We start from the raw sequence: 16,554 nt of genomic DNA on the forward strand, positions 1-16,554 counted from the left end.
TTATGTTTAATATAAAAATTAAGATATTTTAATTTTAAAATTATAAAGAAAAATAAGCCCAAACTAATAAGCATGGTTTCAGAAGTCGTTAACGGTGTAAAGGCAGTCGACTAGCGAGTTGCAAGTACTTGTAAAGTACTTGGCATCCATAGTAATAAGATATTTACCAAAGTTTTTGATAAAACTACATATATCATGTTATTATAAAGTAACAAATTATTAAGGCTAGCTTATATGGGAGAGACATGGTGCAACCCGTGTTAGCCCGACAAAAACACAATCCGGTCAACGATAACTCACCCATTCAATATGACTCATGTGGGACCTGTCTTCGTCATACAAACACACACACAGACACCCTCTCTTCTCTTCATTCAGCGGGTATAAACACCCTTAACGGCTTCTTTCGTGAAGCACCGGTGGTGATGTAGCCACAATACCCGTAATACCCAAATAGGGGTACCCGAAATCCCCCCCTATGCCGGTTCGAGATTAAACCAATTATTTATACAACTTTACACCCAACATCTTTACCTTTATTGCAATCATTAAACCATAAAAATCAATTGAAATTGATTTTGAGTATTTTCGTTAGCTTTTGGTTTTCAATCATCAAATAACAAAGAACCAATACTTTATTAACTAAATGATTGTTGACTCAATAGTCGAGTAACAACAAATTCAAGATTTTTAACTAAATCAGTTACGACGGTTTTTCTGTTTCAACAGCATTTGACGAAGCTCAGCCGCATCAATCTCGTTGGTTTGGCCCTCTGGCCTGTAGTAACCGGTTACCGGATCAGGAACCCATGGAGTCGACTTATTCGATTCATCACTTGCTACTTTCTTCATCATCGCAACTCCACTTCCCCTCGACACAATCCCCTGACTCGCAGTCGCAAACCCACGCCTGCTCAAATCATAGCATCGTTAGATAAAAAAATCAACAAAACTTTTAATCTCAAAACACAAAACGTAACCACAACATGCATTTATTGAAACTATTCATAAGGGCACAGTTGCGGCACAACTTGTTGCCATTTTATCTATCTCCTGTTTTGAGATAAATGCTATTGCTTAACATATGGAAATTAAATTGTGACGCAAAATTACCTGGCGGCAACGAATGAGAGCTGATCGACGATGAAGGAGATTGAGATGAGCTTAGCGCTAGCCATTTTCGGAGTTTGAATATGAAAACTGGAGAATTAATTTATTGACGAATGAATGAATAATAATAATAATAATAATAATAATAATAATAAGGGAAAGACATGGGTATTTATAGAGGATGAAGAAGTGAAATTATAATTAGCTAGGTCAATGGTCATGTACGTAGTTGCGCCGCTTCCTCCTTGTTGTTTGGGAAACTTTCATGAAAGAAGAATTCAAGTTCAAATTTAGTTGCCAAGTATGATTCCAAAAAAATGTTAGATATTCCCCTTAAAACTATTTTTTTACAATTTAAAAACCAACATGAATTGTTTTTGTTTATTAAAATTCTTTTAACAATATTTCAAAACAAAAATATATATTCACATGAAAAACGAAAATATATATTATGTTTTAGTAATACAAGTTCCTTAACATGCTAAACTTGAAAAACAAACAAGGAGCCCGACTTTAGGGTGATTCAATTGAGGGAATGGCTTTGGGCCTCCATCCTCCTAAGGCCTCCAATCTTAAAAGAAAAAAAATGTACAACAGATTGAGCAGCATGTAGGTCTGGAAAATTGGGAATTTAGGAACCTAGACTATTGAGGCCTAGTCGACCTTGAACAATGAAACGTCCAAATATGTGTTCTTTATGTTGATTAGGTTTTAATATTATTTCGGCAAATCAGTATCCATCCATCGTTCTTAAAGACAGCTTGGGGTTACGAAACTTACCATTTATCTATGTAAATTATCTTCATTTTTCTGTTTGATGAGATTGCATATTAACTTGATTCTGCTTAGTTATTTGTTTTGTACATTTGATGCAATGAAATTTAGAAAGTGAGTCTCAAATTCTTACTTTGTCCACAACATTTAAGTCGGCCCTGAAAAACATATATCTCATAATTATATTGGATGAAGTCATGAAAACAATACTTGACAAATCTTGTTTTTATCTTTTAAGGGACTTTAAATTTATACAAATCATTTTATTTGTTTTGTTTTCTTTTATTATTTTTTAAGCTACATCATTCACGCTCATATATTCTTATTAAAATAATATTTTAAAATATACTTTTAAATATATATATATGATCGTGGATGATGTATCTCAAAAGAAAATTTTAAATTAAAACACATAAAATAGTTTGTATAAATTTAAAATTTTGAATTTTATCGCTATTGTAATTATATCCCTATTCATATCTTCTCTCTGTCTTCCTGTTAATCGAATGGACAGATATTATTATAGCTTCAATATATTTTTATAAGTTTTATTCCATGCCATTGTTGATTGGTACTTGGTTTGTGAGACATGCCAAGTGGTCGATTGTTTTATACATGAATTTGCCCACCTGTGTAGTTGCGCCGCTTCTTCTTATTATTTGAGGAACTTTTCAAATAAAAATAAAATCTTAATACAATAGCAGTGATTACTCATTAATTATTGAAGTTAACATAAAAAGATAATAGTATAAATATGATGTAATATATATATATATATATAATTTTTATTTAAAATAGGAAGTTAGTCAAAGTTAAAAGAATTACAAAAGACTGGATGACCGAAACACCAAGAGCAAAATGATTATATTAAAATTACAAAAGAAAATTCATTTCTCCTCACATGATCCAATCCACCTCTCTCATTTATGTAGGGCCGGCCAGACAAAGTAAACATGTAAAGGTTAGGTTTTAGACCTTCGAAATTTGAAGGTCTCGTATTTTTAAGAAAAAAAAAAGTTATTATATATATAAGGTATATTATTTGTATACCCCGTAAAACGGGATACACGCACTCGAGCCTCGTCTTCAGCATTAACCCTTTTTTTAGAAAATAAAAAACTTGTTACGATCTCTCTAGGTAGTGGGACTAGGGTTGATCAACGAAACCGGTTCCTGGAACCGAACCGGTGGACCCGAACCGGTTCCTACCCGTTTTTTGTAGGAAACGGACCCTATCTGATTCAACCCGATTATCCGTGACCAGTTCTTGCATTTCTGAGTGGGGGCGGGTAGGAACCTGAACCGAACCGGAACCGGTTCTGGAACCAAACCATCCGGAACCGGTTAGGAACCGGTTCTAGCCGTTGGATCGATTATAGCCGTTGGAAATCGTTTTTTTGGCCGTTTTTTGACCGTTGGGGTTAAAAATAGCCATTTTTGGCTCCCCCAAGCACCCCACTACTAGTATAAATAGGTATTTGGTGTCATGGGTTCATCACAACACTCAAAACGCAATCTCGAACGCAAAAAAATACAAAAAAACGCTATTACAACGTTTTGAGTTCTCTAATCTCTTGTTTTCTCTTCTTCTATATTCATATTTGTTGTTATGGCTGCCTCACAATCATCGGTTGGTCAAGGTTCCAACGCCGAACCAAGTTTCGTTCGTATTGTACCTCATAATCGTAATCAAGAGATTTGGCGCAATTGGGATTTGGTTGAATTGAGTGACCATTCATTGAAGGCTCTGTGCAAGTTTTGTGGGGTTTATTTAAACCCACTTTCGAATTCAAATTTGAAGAAACACATCGAAAAACCGTATTGCAAGGCGTTGAAAAAGAACGTCGATTCGCAACAAACGCAAATGGATAGTGAAGGCGGAATATTTACATACCAAATTGATCGAGTTCAAGATCGTATGGCGAAGTTTGTGATTCAAGAAGCTTTGCCGTTTAGCCACTTCGACAACCCTCGCTTAACCGCCATGATTCGAGATACGCTTCAACCACAATACACTCACGTAAGTCGTCATACTCTTAAACGTTATTGTTTAAAATTGTGGAAGAAGACCAAAGAGGTACTAATTGCATATTTTGAAAATATAAATACCGGAATAAACTTAACTAGTGATGTTTGGTCGGCTCCACATGGTCTACCCGAATCTTATCTTTGTGTCACCGCTCATTGGGTAGACCCGTCATCGTGGGAAATGATGAAACGCACCATTGCTTTCGAACTTTTTGAGTATCCACATACGGGAGATAATTTGTTTGAAATTTTAGATTATGTTATAAAAACTTATAAACTAGAAAATAAAATATTTTCAATGGCATTTGATAACGCGTCGAATAATACATCGGCGGTTGATAAATTAAAATTAAAATATACGCCGATTTGCAATGGTGTATTTTTTCACTCAATGTGTGTTGCACATATCATTAATTTAATCGTGCAAGACGGACTTGCTTCGGATGAGGTTACATCGGTTATAAACGATTTTAGACTAATGATACATGAAGTTTTTAAGAAAAGTAAAAAAAGACAAATGGAATATAGAAAATTTTGTAAAGATACGGGAAGAAAAGCTTTGGGAGCTAATTGGGATGTACCTCATCGATGGAATTCCACTTGCATAATGTTTCAAAGTGCTTTGGAACAAAGAGAAACTTTACAAATGTTTCATTCTAGTCTTGCCGAGAATGATTTGGCAATCCCCTTTTCAAATGAGAAATGGGAAATTATCAATGACTTATCGACTTTTCTTGAAGTTTTTAAAACATCAACTACGAAACTATCGGGAACGTATTATCCGACAAGTCCCTTGGTTCTTTCGGAGTTATTTTTAATGGTTAACAATCTTAAAGAATTTGAAAATAAAAGTCCAATGTTTTCAAACATCATATTACCAATGAAGTTTAATTTAAAAAAATACTTTCTTGAATTGCCACCGGTTTTTACTTGCGCCGCCGCTTTAAACCCAATGTTAAATGTTACGGGGGTTGAATGTGTGATAGATGAAATTTTTTCAGCCTTAGATATGCATGAAGTTGACCCAAATTTTTCAACAGAGGCAAAAAATTATTTTAACTTGAATTTTAAATTTATGTATGACTTTTATTTAAATAAATATGGGTCAAACATACACATGCCTATGCCGGGGGGGTCTTCATCAAGTTCAAGTGCTACTAGAGTACGAGATCCCATGATTAGCCTTATGAACACCGTTCGCAACGTAACGGCTAAAAAACAAAGGGGTAACACCCCTTCAAGCGAACTAGGAAGGTATAGTGCAAATGATTACTCTACCGGTTTATCCGAAAAGGAATATGGCACTTTTGATGTTTTGGCTTGGTGGAAGGTAAAGGAAACCGAGTTTCCGATTCTTGTCACCATGGCCCGTGATTTACTAACCGTCCAAGCTTCTACGGTAGCTTCGGAATCCGTTTTTTCTCTTAGTGGCAGGGTAATATCGGTGAGAAGAACAAGACTAAATTCGGAGTCGGTGGAGATGTGCATTTGCTTAAAGGATCACTTGGACTCAATCGATCGTATTCAACACGTAACCACTCTCGAAGATGAAACACCACTTGATGTTCGAGTGCACGACGAACAAGAAGGCATTTCTACAAGTAATTCCGAGGAAGAAGTCGCCGCTCAATAATTACGACGAATAAGAAGGCTTTTCTAGAAATAATATGTCACAACTTTATATTTATAAGTTTAATGTTTTGTTAGTTTGTTTTTGAAGATTTTAAAACATGTAACCTTTTTTTTTTAACTTCTTAAAGTAAATAAAATGAATTTTATGTTAATTGTTTTTTTTATTTTTCATGTTATACAAATACGAATCGTAGTTTAGAATCCAAATCGCAAAAGAAAAAAAAAATTTTACACTGTAAGTACAGGAACCGGGTTAGGAACCGGTAAGAACCGGTTAGATAGGTTAGGGGTCCGAGGGTGGGAGGACCGGTTCGGTTCCCTAACCGGTTCGAGCCTGGAACCGGTTTAAAATGGGGTTTTGAATATAGGAACCGGTTCCGGTTCCTAGTCCAACCGTTTTGAACATCTCTAAGTGGGACAGCCCCTTTAGGCATTAATATTAGTTTGTTTTGTGGATTGTAGGCATCGCTATTAGTTACTTTATTTCTTTTATTCGATTATCCTTTTTTTCCAATGCCCTGTTCATGCATTTTTATTTTGTATTTTCTGTTTAATTTTCTTTCTAGCATATGTAATATAAAAGGATATTTTTTTGGGATATTTATACAACTGTGTACTAGGACAATTTTGTATGAAGTTATCGAACATAACTTAAAGTTGGATTTTTTTATCGGCAAATTACTTATATGTTTTAGTTGGGCACAAAAGATAGGGTTTAGATTGTGTTTCATGGTTAACAGATCAAAATTTATTAATTGGTTAGATAAGTGATTAATTTCAAACCTATTAATTGAATTAAGATAATGCAAAAAGCCCCCTAATTTTTACTCTGTTTTAGGCCCTAATTGGTTGCCCTGCCAGTCTTCCACTGCATTTTGCATGGTTGATTGGTTATCCAAAGGTATGATATCGCTTTTATGTCTTTGGCCGGGTACAATCAAAATACAATAGCACCTCAGATGCTTCAATTTCAGAAATCAAAGGCCGCCTCCAATCGCTCACCGCCCTGCCTTGAATATCGATCACTAACCTGGTGTTAGTTATTTCGATGTCATTTTATCATAAAAGATAACATAACTATAAATGGTGTTAATTGAATTGAGATTAAAATTTTAGAAAATACAATGTCTCTCAGCAAAAGAAAAAAGAATGAGAAAGTAAGAAAATAGTAAATGTAATTTTAATTATCAGAACTAAAACGTTAACAGTTATAAATAAAATATAGGAATAGGACTTGTGTTCATTTGTCTAGTTGCATATGAAAAATAATAAATAATGATACTGTACATGTACACATGCATACTAATCTAACCGTAAAGTCACATTAAAATATCTATTTGTCGTGTATAATAATATAATGTGCAAGTGTCGAACTTGTATGGATGATATCGTTATTATTGGTAGTTAAATAAAACACATCACATAATAATGCATGATGCAATGTTATAATATTGGTGGTTTACATATGTCTGCTTATGGGACTTCATATTTCCAACCATGACTCTTATTTTTATTCGTAACTTGAAATTTATTTGAATTCAAAAATATCAATACTCATTAAACCTGAACCCAAATTTAACAGCCCAAACCTGACCTATACTAATTCAAGTCGAGTATTTTTTAAGGGATTTCGGATAAACCCGAAGTACCCGATTGAAGCATGAATCTAAATGTCTAATTTAAATTACGTGGCACAAATAATTATATCGAAATGTCAATTTGTGATATATGATATATAAGTTAGCAAATTTGTAAAATAATGAAGACACCCTTCGTGATTTGTTGAATTTCCTCAACAGAATTATAGGCAGCCAAGAGCCACTTCATTATTTAATTCATGTTCTTATTTATACTTATTGAGTTATTTCATAACCAATTATCGTTACTTATACTACATTATAATTATAATAGAGATAGGCGTTCCTTCACCTCCCACATTCTCTCTCATGAGACAGACGCCACCGTCACTGCCGTTACCCCCATCTCCACCTCACTGCTCCACCCTTATTTTGCCACCGTCATCACCCATTCTCGGTTTTTGCTTATTTGGTCTTCTAGCATTTCATTTTCTAAGCGATTTGTTTTGAATGGCATTAGTTTGGAGGTTTCGCTAGTAATGCCTGCCAGGTGTTTGATTAAATGCCAACACCAAATTTTATTTTAATTTCCTTTGTTTTCAAAAACAAAAAAAGTTTTAATTTCTTAAGTGATTTATGAGGGCCTGTGGTGGAGAGCCCGGTCCTAGCTCGGGCACCGGGATTTGGCGTTGCCCCTTTAAAAATTTTCATGTTTGCAAAGATGGTATCCCGGGATTCAAGGGGTACTCTAGGTTACTCATGCATTTTCAGCGGGATCACTTCAATGTAAAGGAAAAGAGAGATCAGTTAAAGGAGCGTCTTGCTTCGGACTTGGAACTCTACAATGACGATGTCGAAACCTTGCGCTTGCTTAAGAACTGGTTATGCGGGGAGTGCATGGCCCTGCATGCCTTGAATAGGCCTTGTCTGCACGGAAAAGAAGTTGTTAAATGCACCCCACGTGCAGGAGGCGACTTTGATTTTATTGTGGGGATCCCTCAACCCCGCGATTCGCAGGTGGAACTTGGGAGTGGTCAGTCTGAGACGTTTGTGGTAGATGTCGCTCTCCTTGAGCGCGTCCTCGCCATTCCTATTGCCACTGTCAAGAGTATCCCGCCCACGTGTCGCATGGATTTTGCCCAGGCTTTGTCAGGGGGGCTCCGTAAAGTGGTGGATGCCCCGAGGTCTATTGAGGCTTGGGTTAAACTTTTGTTGTTGCCTCGTTGCACGTTACGTGTTATCAAACCGGCTACTAGGCAAGAACGAAGATCCGGTAACAGGAAATCGCTTCAATGTAGCTCCATTATGCGGGCTTTGGCTGTTTGGAAATATGGGGCAGGTTTAGAAGAGTTGGTGCTACCGCTCCTTGAACTTCCAGTGATGTGGGATTGCCAACATAAAGAAAAGGGAGGGGGCAATATCAAGCAGTGCCTCCGGAAGGTAGCGGACGGCCATTACACAGTGGCGATCAAAGTCCTGTGTTCATCCGGGGTCGCGCCTGCCGGGGGGGGATACTTTGAGAGCATTGATTGATAAACATCCTATGGTGGACCCCCCGACCATGCCCTCCGTCGTGCTATCGGAACCAGCCTTGCAGGTGGATGGTGATTGTGTGTTGGAATGTATTAAAACCTTCCCGAAAGATACATCTTGTGGGAGGGATGGTTTGCGGGCCCAACATATTTTAGACGCTTTCTGTGGCCAGGGGTCTCCGACCGCCTCCGGGCTCTTAAAGGCCATCACTGATGTTGTCAACTTGTGGCTTGGGGGGCTTTGTCCAAAAGTTCTAGCGGAGTTCGTTGCTTCGGCATCGTTGACCCCCCTGTTGAAGCCTGACAATGGAATTAGACCCATCGCAGTGGGGGCCATTTGGAGAAGATTGGTGTCGAAAGTCGCTATGCGTAAAATAGGGAAAAAGGTGGCTGCTTATCTAGGGGATTTCCAATTCGGGGTTGGGATCCCTAATGGGGAAGAAACGGTATTGCATAGTGCTAACAGATTTTTGAGCGCGTTTCATTCTGACGGGTCCCTGGCTATGCTCACTGTTGATTTTTCTAACACCTTCAACGAGGTGGATCGGACGACCCTTCTCAGGGAAGTTAGCTGCATATGTCCATCCATCTTCCCATGGGTCCAGTTTTTATATGCCCGTCCCGCCCGTTTATATGTGGGGGATACTCATATCGGGGCTTTTAATGGGGTGCAGCAAGGGGACCCCCTTGGCCCTCTTCGTTTTGCGTTAGTCCTTCATCCGTTCATCCTTAGGGTGTAGGGGACCTGTTCCTTGCCCTTCCATTTTTGGTATTTAGACGATGACACTATTATTGGTAAGGCTGAGGAGGTCGCTAGAGCGTTGGGCATTATTCGCTCAGAGGGGGCGTCTCTAGGGCTTAGGCTTAATATTCGAAAAACAGAGGTTTTTTGGCCGTCATGTGATGATTCGAAGAAAGTGTCGGGTTTATTCCCTGGAGAGATTAGCAGGCCTGCGATGGGAGTTAAACTCTTGGGGGGAGCGGTTAGTCGGGATGCAGGGTTTATTCGGTCTTTGGCAACTAAAAGAGCTTTGAGGACGGTTGAACTTATGAAACGCCTGCCGGACCTGAGGGACCCCCAAAGTGAGCTCCTTTTGTTACGCTCGTGCATGGGGGTTGCTATGTTAGTGTTTGGGCTCCGGACCTGTCAACCTGAACATGTCAAAGAGGCTGTGTCCATCTTTGATGCGGGCCTGCGGGGGGCAATTGAAGATATTGTTGTGTGTGGAGGACCGCATTTTGGGGACCTCCAGTGGAGGTTGGCTTCCTTCCCTATGCGTTGCGGAGGCTTAGGAATTTTCTCGGCTGAGGATGTCTCCGCATATGCATTTGTGGCTTCCAGGTCTCAGTCGTGGAAATTGCAGGACCACGTCCTGCGAAACGCTGGTGTTACGGGGGTAGATCCTAACTACTCTTTTGCACTTGGTAATATTGGAACAACTCTCCCGAACCTTGATATAGGCGGTTTTACTGATAAGGATACCGCCCCCAAGAAACCTCAACAAACCTTGGCGAGTGCTCTTTATGGTAAACATGTACATGATTTGGAGGAGAGATTCGATATGACCCCGAGACAAAAGGCAGTTTTAGCTTGTCTCAAGGGGGTTCATGCCCAGGATTTTTGACTGTTGTGCCCATTGAAGGTCTTGGGCAACGGATGTCGGCAGTTGAATACAGAGCCATCCTTAAATACCGGCTTATAATTCCCCTTTTCCCTCCAGATGAATTATGCCCCATTTGTAAAAAAGCTTGTTTGGATAGATTCGGTGAGCATGCCCTCCACTGTAAGGAATTGCCGGGATTCAAGTATCGTCATGACTGGGTTAGAGATGTGTTATGGGATGTGCTTAGACGTGTCGGGATCTCAGCCAAGAAAAAGGCACCTGTTAACTTTTTGACTGATCCGCGTGAGGGAAGATCTACCCTGCGTCCTGCGGATGTTCTTGTGTTTGGCTGGGCAGGGGGTAAGCATGCGTGTGTTGACCTCACTGGGGTGTCCCCGTTGGTGGGGCTGAGAGACAGTGGCTTCGTACCGGGACAGACGGTTTTGAGAGCGGAGTCTAGGAAGGTTGCTAAGCATGAGACATCGTGTTTGGAGAATCAGCACATGTTCATTCCATTTGCCTTCGACACATTTGGATCCCTAGCTCCCGAGGCGGTTCACTTCTTGGAGCGGGTGCAGAAGGTGGTCCACAGTGACTCGCAGAGCCCGAGGAACCAAGGATTTATATTTAGTAGAATAGGCTTTGCGATTCAAAAGGGGATAGCGGCGCAGCTTGTTGCTCGCTTACCCATTATCCAGATGTAGTTCGGTTTGTGTTATATATAAAAGACAAAATCATACTTTTGTGTAAAATATATATATATATATATTACACTCGGCTGCAGGCGCCTTCAATCTTCAGTTTTCGGGCGACTTCAATCTTCAGTTTCCGGCAACGTTATGATTCATCAATTGATTGCTCAGTGATTGCTCCATTCATCTTCAGTTGACGTTAAATTAATTCATTGCTTCCTTCAGTTTCATCTATAAATCCTCACCACCGCCCAATTCTCCTTACAGTTGCAAAATCTTAATTGATTCATGGTCTTTAGTTTTTACCTGAATTCAGATGCCCTACGTATACAGCCAGGTGATTTCTTTTCGTTCTGATTTGGGAATTTTATTGATTTTGTGTGTGTCAATGTGTGTTTACAATCGTAGTGTGCCTAGATTCATTCAACAGTTGTTGTGGGGGTTTTGCTTTAATGTGATTCAGCATTGCATTTTTTTCCATTCAAAAACATATAATGTAGTTTTCTCTATACAATGTAACAGTGAGTTATCTTTTGTTTTATTGTTGGTGTGGTAATTCTCTGAGTTGATGTTAATGTCTTTTTAGGTAGGATGGTGGTAGTCGAGATGCCATTGAACAGTTTTAGGTTATAATATATTGGTTATTAATACTTTGTAATGATGAATTTGATAATCTGAGTATTATATTGTGGTTTTTGCATACTAAGGTTGATCTGTTGAGTAAAAAATCAGTATCCGAATGTAATCACTTTGTTGAGATATTGTGTTCATGATGAAACAAGGCTGCTTGTTTGTGAGTTGATGCATAATGGATCATTGGAAATTCAATAACATGGTGAGACACCTTTTTCACTTTTAGTTGGATCGTTTCGAGCTCTATTTATAAAAAAAGCTCATTTATGTTCGTTTACTTATCCCCACTTCTCATAATTTAGATATCCTCAGCTCTCATGACTGACACTCAATTAGGGCAGCGACGGGGTGAAAACTTTTAAGAATCATCGTCTCTCTCTGTCACCAACGCAATTTGAAGTCATCGTTTACAACTCAAAAGGTGTGGGGATACAGTGGCAACCGGCTTTTCACAACCTTCAACCAAAAGGTATTCTTGTTTCCTTCATTTTTTTATTTTCGTTTTCTTCGTTGGTAATGGTCTCATCAATTTTTAAGTTCTTCTTCAACTTTTATGCACTGATTCATCAGATCAATCGTTTAGTTCGTTTTTGCATTTTTCATTTTTGTGCACTGATTCATTAGATCAGTCGTTTAGGTCTTTTTTGCATTTTTTGGAATAATCCGCCATTTAGTTTTTAGAGTCGCACTTCAAAAAGATGAATCGAAGTAATATTGTGTTGAAATTATCTGGTTTGGTGCTGATAATTTAACTTGTTTAAATGAAACTGATAATAAAAGGACTCACTCAAAAAAAGTGTTTTGTTATGCTATATAGATGGCTACTATCGTGATTAGCGATGTTATGTGATGTCGTCAATGGAATCACGATCGATTAACTAGCGGAAAGTACAAGCTCACTAGATCAATCGTTTAGTTCTTTTTTGCATTTTGTTGGGAGAATCCGCCATTTAGTTTTTATACTCGCACTTCAAAAAAATGAATCGAAGTAATATTGTGTTGAAATTAATCTGGTTTGGTGCTGGTAACTTAACTTGTTTAAATGATTCTGATAATAAAAGGAATCACTCAATAAAAGTGTTTTGTTATGTTGTATAGATGGCTACTATAGTGATTAGCGATGTTATGAGATGTCGTCAATGGAATCACCATCGATTAACTAGCGGAAAGTACAAGCTCGGTTGCAAGATAGGAAGTGGATCCTTCCCTGAAATTCATGTAGGTTTTACTATAAATTTCACTTTCTATTGAACCAGCTTTTCTTCTTGTATAGATGGCTACTATACTGGGCATGATTGATTGATTGATTGATTGAACCAGCTTATTATTCAGTTTTCTTTTTATGGCAACTTTTTGTTGCAAGTGTTGAACATAAATTACTAGCGAATATACTTTCATTTCACTTTTCTGATTACCTGGGTTATTCACTTTGTTGTTTAGGTGTTTAGTAAATTGGTTATAATGAATTTAATCCAAAATCCAAATTAAAATTGTTCTTTTCATTCGGTTTTTGAAATGATTTATTTTGAATTTTGGAGCTTATGGTTTGAAATTACAAAATTTAGTTGTCATATTACTTTCTATTCTGCATGAGAACAGTAAGGTAAAGACTATTTTTAAGTTTATCATGTCCGTCACCAACGAACAGACTACAAACCTTTTCTTCTTCATACACTCTACAGGAAAAGGCATTTTACAATAAGCTGCTAGAATTTGAATCTGGCTAATTGAACATGTATAGCTTGCTTGCAAGAGCTTAAGAACCGATATATGGTTTAGCTGTCATGTAGTTTCACTTTAATATCGCCGCCAATATTTAATTAATAAAATGCATTTCCCTTTCCCTAAATACTTACACAACTCGCTAGCTTATTGTAGGATCCTGGTTCCTTGATTCTTCCAAATTATGCTTCTTTGATGGGCGATTTGGCTTCGGTAAAAGCATAAGACTCAAACGAGTGGCAGGGTAGCTATCTATACTTGGCTAAGGTTTGTTTATATTGACAATATGAATGAGTGATGAACATCGTTCGCTAATCATCTCATGTCTCACTTTGTATGCAGGCAGGGGTTAGTAGTACCCAACCAATGACAAGAAGTTGTTCGTCTGAATTAAGGTAACATTCAATACGGGGTTGGGTCAACACTTTGTCAATACGGGTCGGATCAACACTTTGCCCCAAAATATCTTTTATAAAACCCTATATTAGATTTGTAGTTCGAATTCCATTGACTTGATTAGAACACAGGCTTTCTGCTTAATTTTTATTTAAGTGCTTGTTTTATTCCAAAAGATGGCTGATCCATGAGATTAATGCATATTTATTATTTCAAGATTTAATATTAAATAATATTAGTTATTATTTATAAGGCATTTAGGTATAACTTCACGTCAACAGATTGCATGCTTGTATTCAGTTAACGCCTTTTACTTATGTTTTTATTTTTTATACTTTTTCCTTGTGCATTTAGTTATCTAAAATTTTGCACATTCTGTTTTATGCATTTTTAAGCAGTTCGTTTAGAGTTACTTTTTTTTTTGAGTTTACTCAAGGTTCAGTTTGGTTGTAAGTTTAAATGGTTCGGCTTGGTTTTTGATAATTAAAAAACCGTTACCAACATCACACTCCTCTTAGTGATGCCATTGTATTGATGGAGATTAATAAAGATAACGAGAGGATTGATGGAGCTATAGCTGCAGAACTTTGTTGTTGGAGTTTCAAACTAATAACAGACGGATTTTGAAAGTCAAAAGAAACGGGAATAAAGTGATTCAGACGAAGGGCACTTTGGTCATTTGTAAAGGTAGTAAGAAGATCGAAAATATGAAAGTGATATGATGTTTCAGATGAGCAAGTGAATGTTATGGTGCATATTGACTTTGTTAAAGTTGGTGTCGAGCTCAGTTCTTTTTGAAAATCTTCTTAATTCTTACTTTAAATTGTTATGGTGCACTTTGGTCATTTCAGATGAGCAAGTGAATGTTTGGATATTATTGTAAATTTTTATGGTGCATATTGACTTTGTTTGTAAAAACAAGTGAATGTTAATTATCCATGGCTGTTTGAAATTTTGTAAAATAACCCATTATTAGGTTTGATTGATACCGCAATACATTAACATTTTGAAAGATAGTTCTTACATAGAGTTGATGATTATTTAGGAAGATCGTAACTTAGAAAATTAATGCTTCATGCTTTAAAACCCTTCCTTACACCATTTCATGCTTCAAACTTCAAAACTTTCGTTAAAGATGGTGTCGAGCTCAGCTCTTTTTGACTCATGACAACCCGTGATTGACTTGTTTCGAGCTCTTTTCCTAAGCCAAATTGCACAACACTGAGTTGAATGCTTGTTATTTGATTTATGACCCAAGTTCATTACTTTTGACTCAAATTTTAAGCGGCTACTTTTTATCATCAAGAGTATTAAAACAAGATCACCATTTTCAATGATTTCTCAATTGTATATCTTTGGATATTATATAGGTTTCAAATCTTTGCTTCCAATAAAAGAAACCTTTTTGAGCATATGTCGAACCCTTTCTATGCTAATTTTCAACGATTCTCTATATATCTAACTAGGTTATAAACCCGTGTGTTACACGAGTTTGAATACAGTGTTTGAAAAATTAAATATCATCCATTATCTTATTATATGATTTTGGTTCTTCAAGTTGCAATAATTATGTACAAAAAACACATTAAAACTCTTAAAAATTCAAAAGAGCTGAAAAATGTAAAACAAATGTTTCTAAGTATATTGTTGTTTTAGTTTCAACGTATCTTTTCACTGAACTAATAGTTGCAAGAGTTTCTATTGGTAAAAAGAATTACCAAATTATTCAAATTGAGGGTTTAATGATATTAAATTATTAACCATCCATAACTAACAAAAAATAAATTTGCGTGGCATACTTCTTGTTTTTTTTTTGTCTAATCCATGCATTAGGTTATAAAAATAGAAGAAAGAGCAACTGCTATTTAGTAATATCGTCAAAGAAAGTATAATACTAATAAAGTTATAGACAATTTATTACAATTTTTTTAGGTTCTAAACATCTTTTTGAACTTGTAATTTTAGATGATCTTGACACATTTTATTTAACTCCAACAACGACATACAAGAAACTAAACAGCAAGTGGCGGCGCAGGGAACGGCGGCGATGACTGTGCTACGGTGATGTTCGGCTTTTAAACTGATATAATCAGTTGTTTTCTTTTCGTGAATAACCCAAGACACCAACAAATGGAATTGAGCTCCACGTTGTTTGGAGAGTTGGTGACGGCAGAACAACCTTTTTTCTTGGTTGGCAATCTTTAGGTTAATATAATTATATATAAGTATATAATTATTAAAACCTAACCGGGCCTCCAAACCAACTCGTTTAAAGCCCGAACAAGTTTATTTACTTAGTAAATAAAGTATAACATTTATAACTATTATAAATGATAATTCCGTCATAGTTATATTCGTTATTTACCGGTTAACAATGTAAGCGGATTTTTAGTTCGTTGCCCAAGGTGTAACTCTTACGGGTCACAACCCGGTCGGTCACGTTGACTTAAGCGAACCGGTCCATATTTCCAACAGTCTCCCACTTGGACGGATTCAGGTTAAGTTTCTCAACGCTGACAACCAGCGGTACTCTAGCTACACATGGCTGCCCCCAACAGGTTATAACATTTTGAATTCATTAACCAAAGGATCTTGGAATACATTATTGCAAGATAATGAAAATTATAGTAATCGTTGTCATCTATCCTTTCCGTATAAGACACCAATTGAACAATGAGACATGGATTAGATCAATCTCATATGACGTTCAACCATTATCGTTTTCGTTCTCAAGTCAAAGTGGTCCAATCAAACACACAGTAAGTTTGGGTGAGGCCTCACACTTCACCAGTTTGAATCAACGAAAGCGCCAAGATGTCTAACTGTTACATATCATGTAAGAGTACAGAATCCC

The 16,554-nt window shown here is 37.1% G+C and overlaps 1 protein-coding gene and 1 long non-coding RNA gene across 2 annotated transcripts; one reads left to right on the forward strand and one right to left on the reverse strand.

The window, feature by feature from the left end:
- Positions 1 to 694: 694 nt before the first annotated feature.
- LOC143556527 (late embryogenis abundant protein 2-like) lies at positions 695 to 1,227 on the reverse strand. The gene is made up of 2 exons (XM_077045820.1): positions 1,114 to 1,227; positions 695 to 910 (listed from the first exon to the last, which is right to left on the reverse strand). Exons 1-2 carry the CDS (start codon positions 1,176 to 1,178, stop codon positions 700 to 702), a joined length of 276 nt encoding a protein of 91 aa, XP_076901935.1. The 5' UTR covers positions 1,179 to 1,227; the 3' UTR covers positions 695 to 699.
- A 10,396-nt stretch (positions 1,228 to 11,623) lies between these two features.
- LOC143556528 (uncharacterized) lies at positions 11,624 to 13,863 on the forward strand. The gene is made up of 3 exons (XR_013139384.1): positions 11,624 to 11,784; positions 11,885 to 12,051; positions 13,647 to 13,863. It is a non-coding gene; the product is annotated as an uncharacterized LOC143556528 (long non-coding RNA).
- The last annotated feature ends 2,691 nt before the right edge of the window (positions 13,864 to 16,554 follow it).

The sequence above is a fragment of the Bidens hawaiensis genome, unplaced genomic scaffold (assembly GCF_021521415.1).
Source record: "Bidens hawaiensis isolate Kalapana, Puna unplaced genomic scaffold, B.hawaiensis_p1.1 tig00018610_1, whole genome shotgun sequence".
NCBI classification, from domain to species: Eukaryota; Viridiplantae; Streptophyta; class Magnoliopsida; order Asterales; family Asteraceae; genus Bidens; species Bidens hawaiensis.

Coding starts and splice junctions, on each gene's coding strand:
- LOC143556527 (XM_077045820.1), bottom strand. CDS start 1,178: ATGGCTAGCGCTAAGCTCATCTCAATCTCCTTCATCGTCGATCAGCTC. Junction 911..1,113: donor CTCTCATTCGTTGCCGCCAG/GTAATTTTGCGT, acceptor TGATTTGAGCAG/GCGTGGGTTTGCGACTGCGA.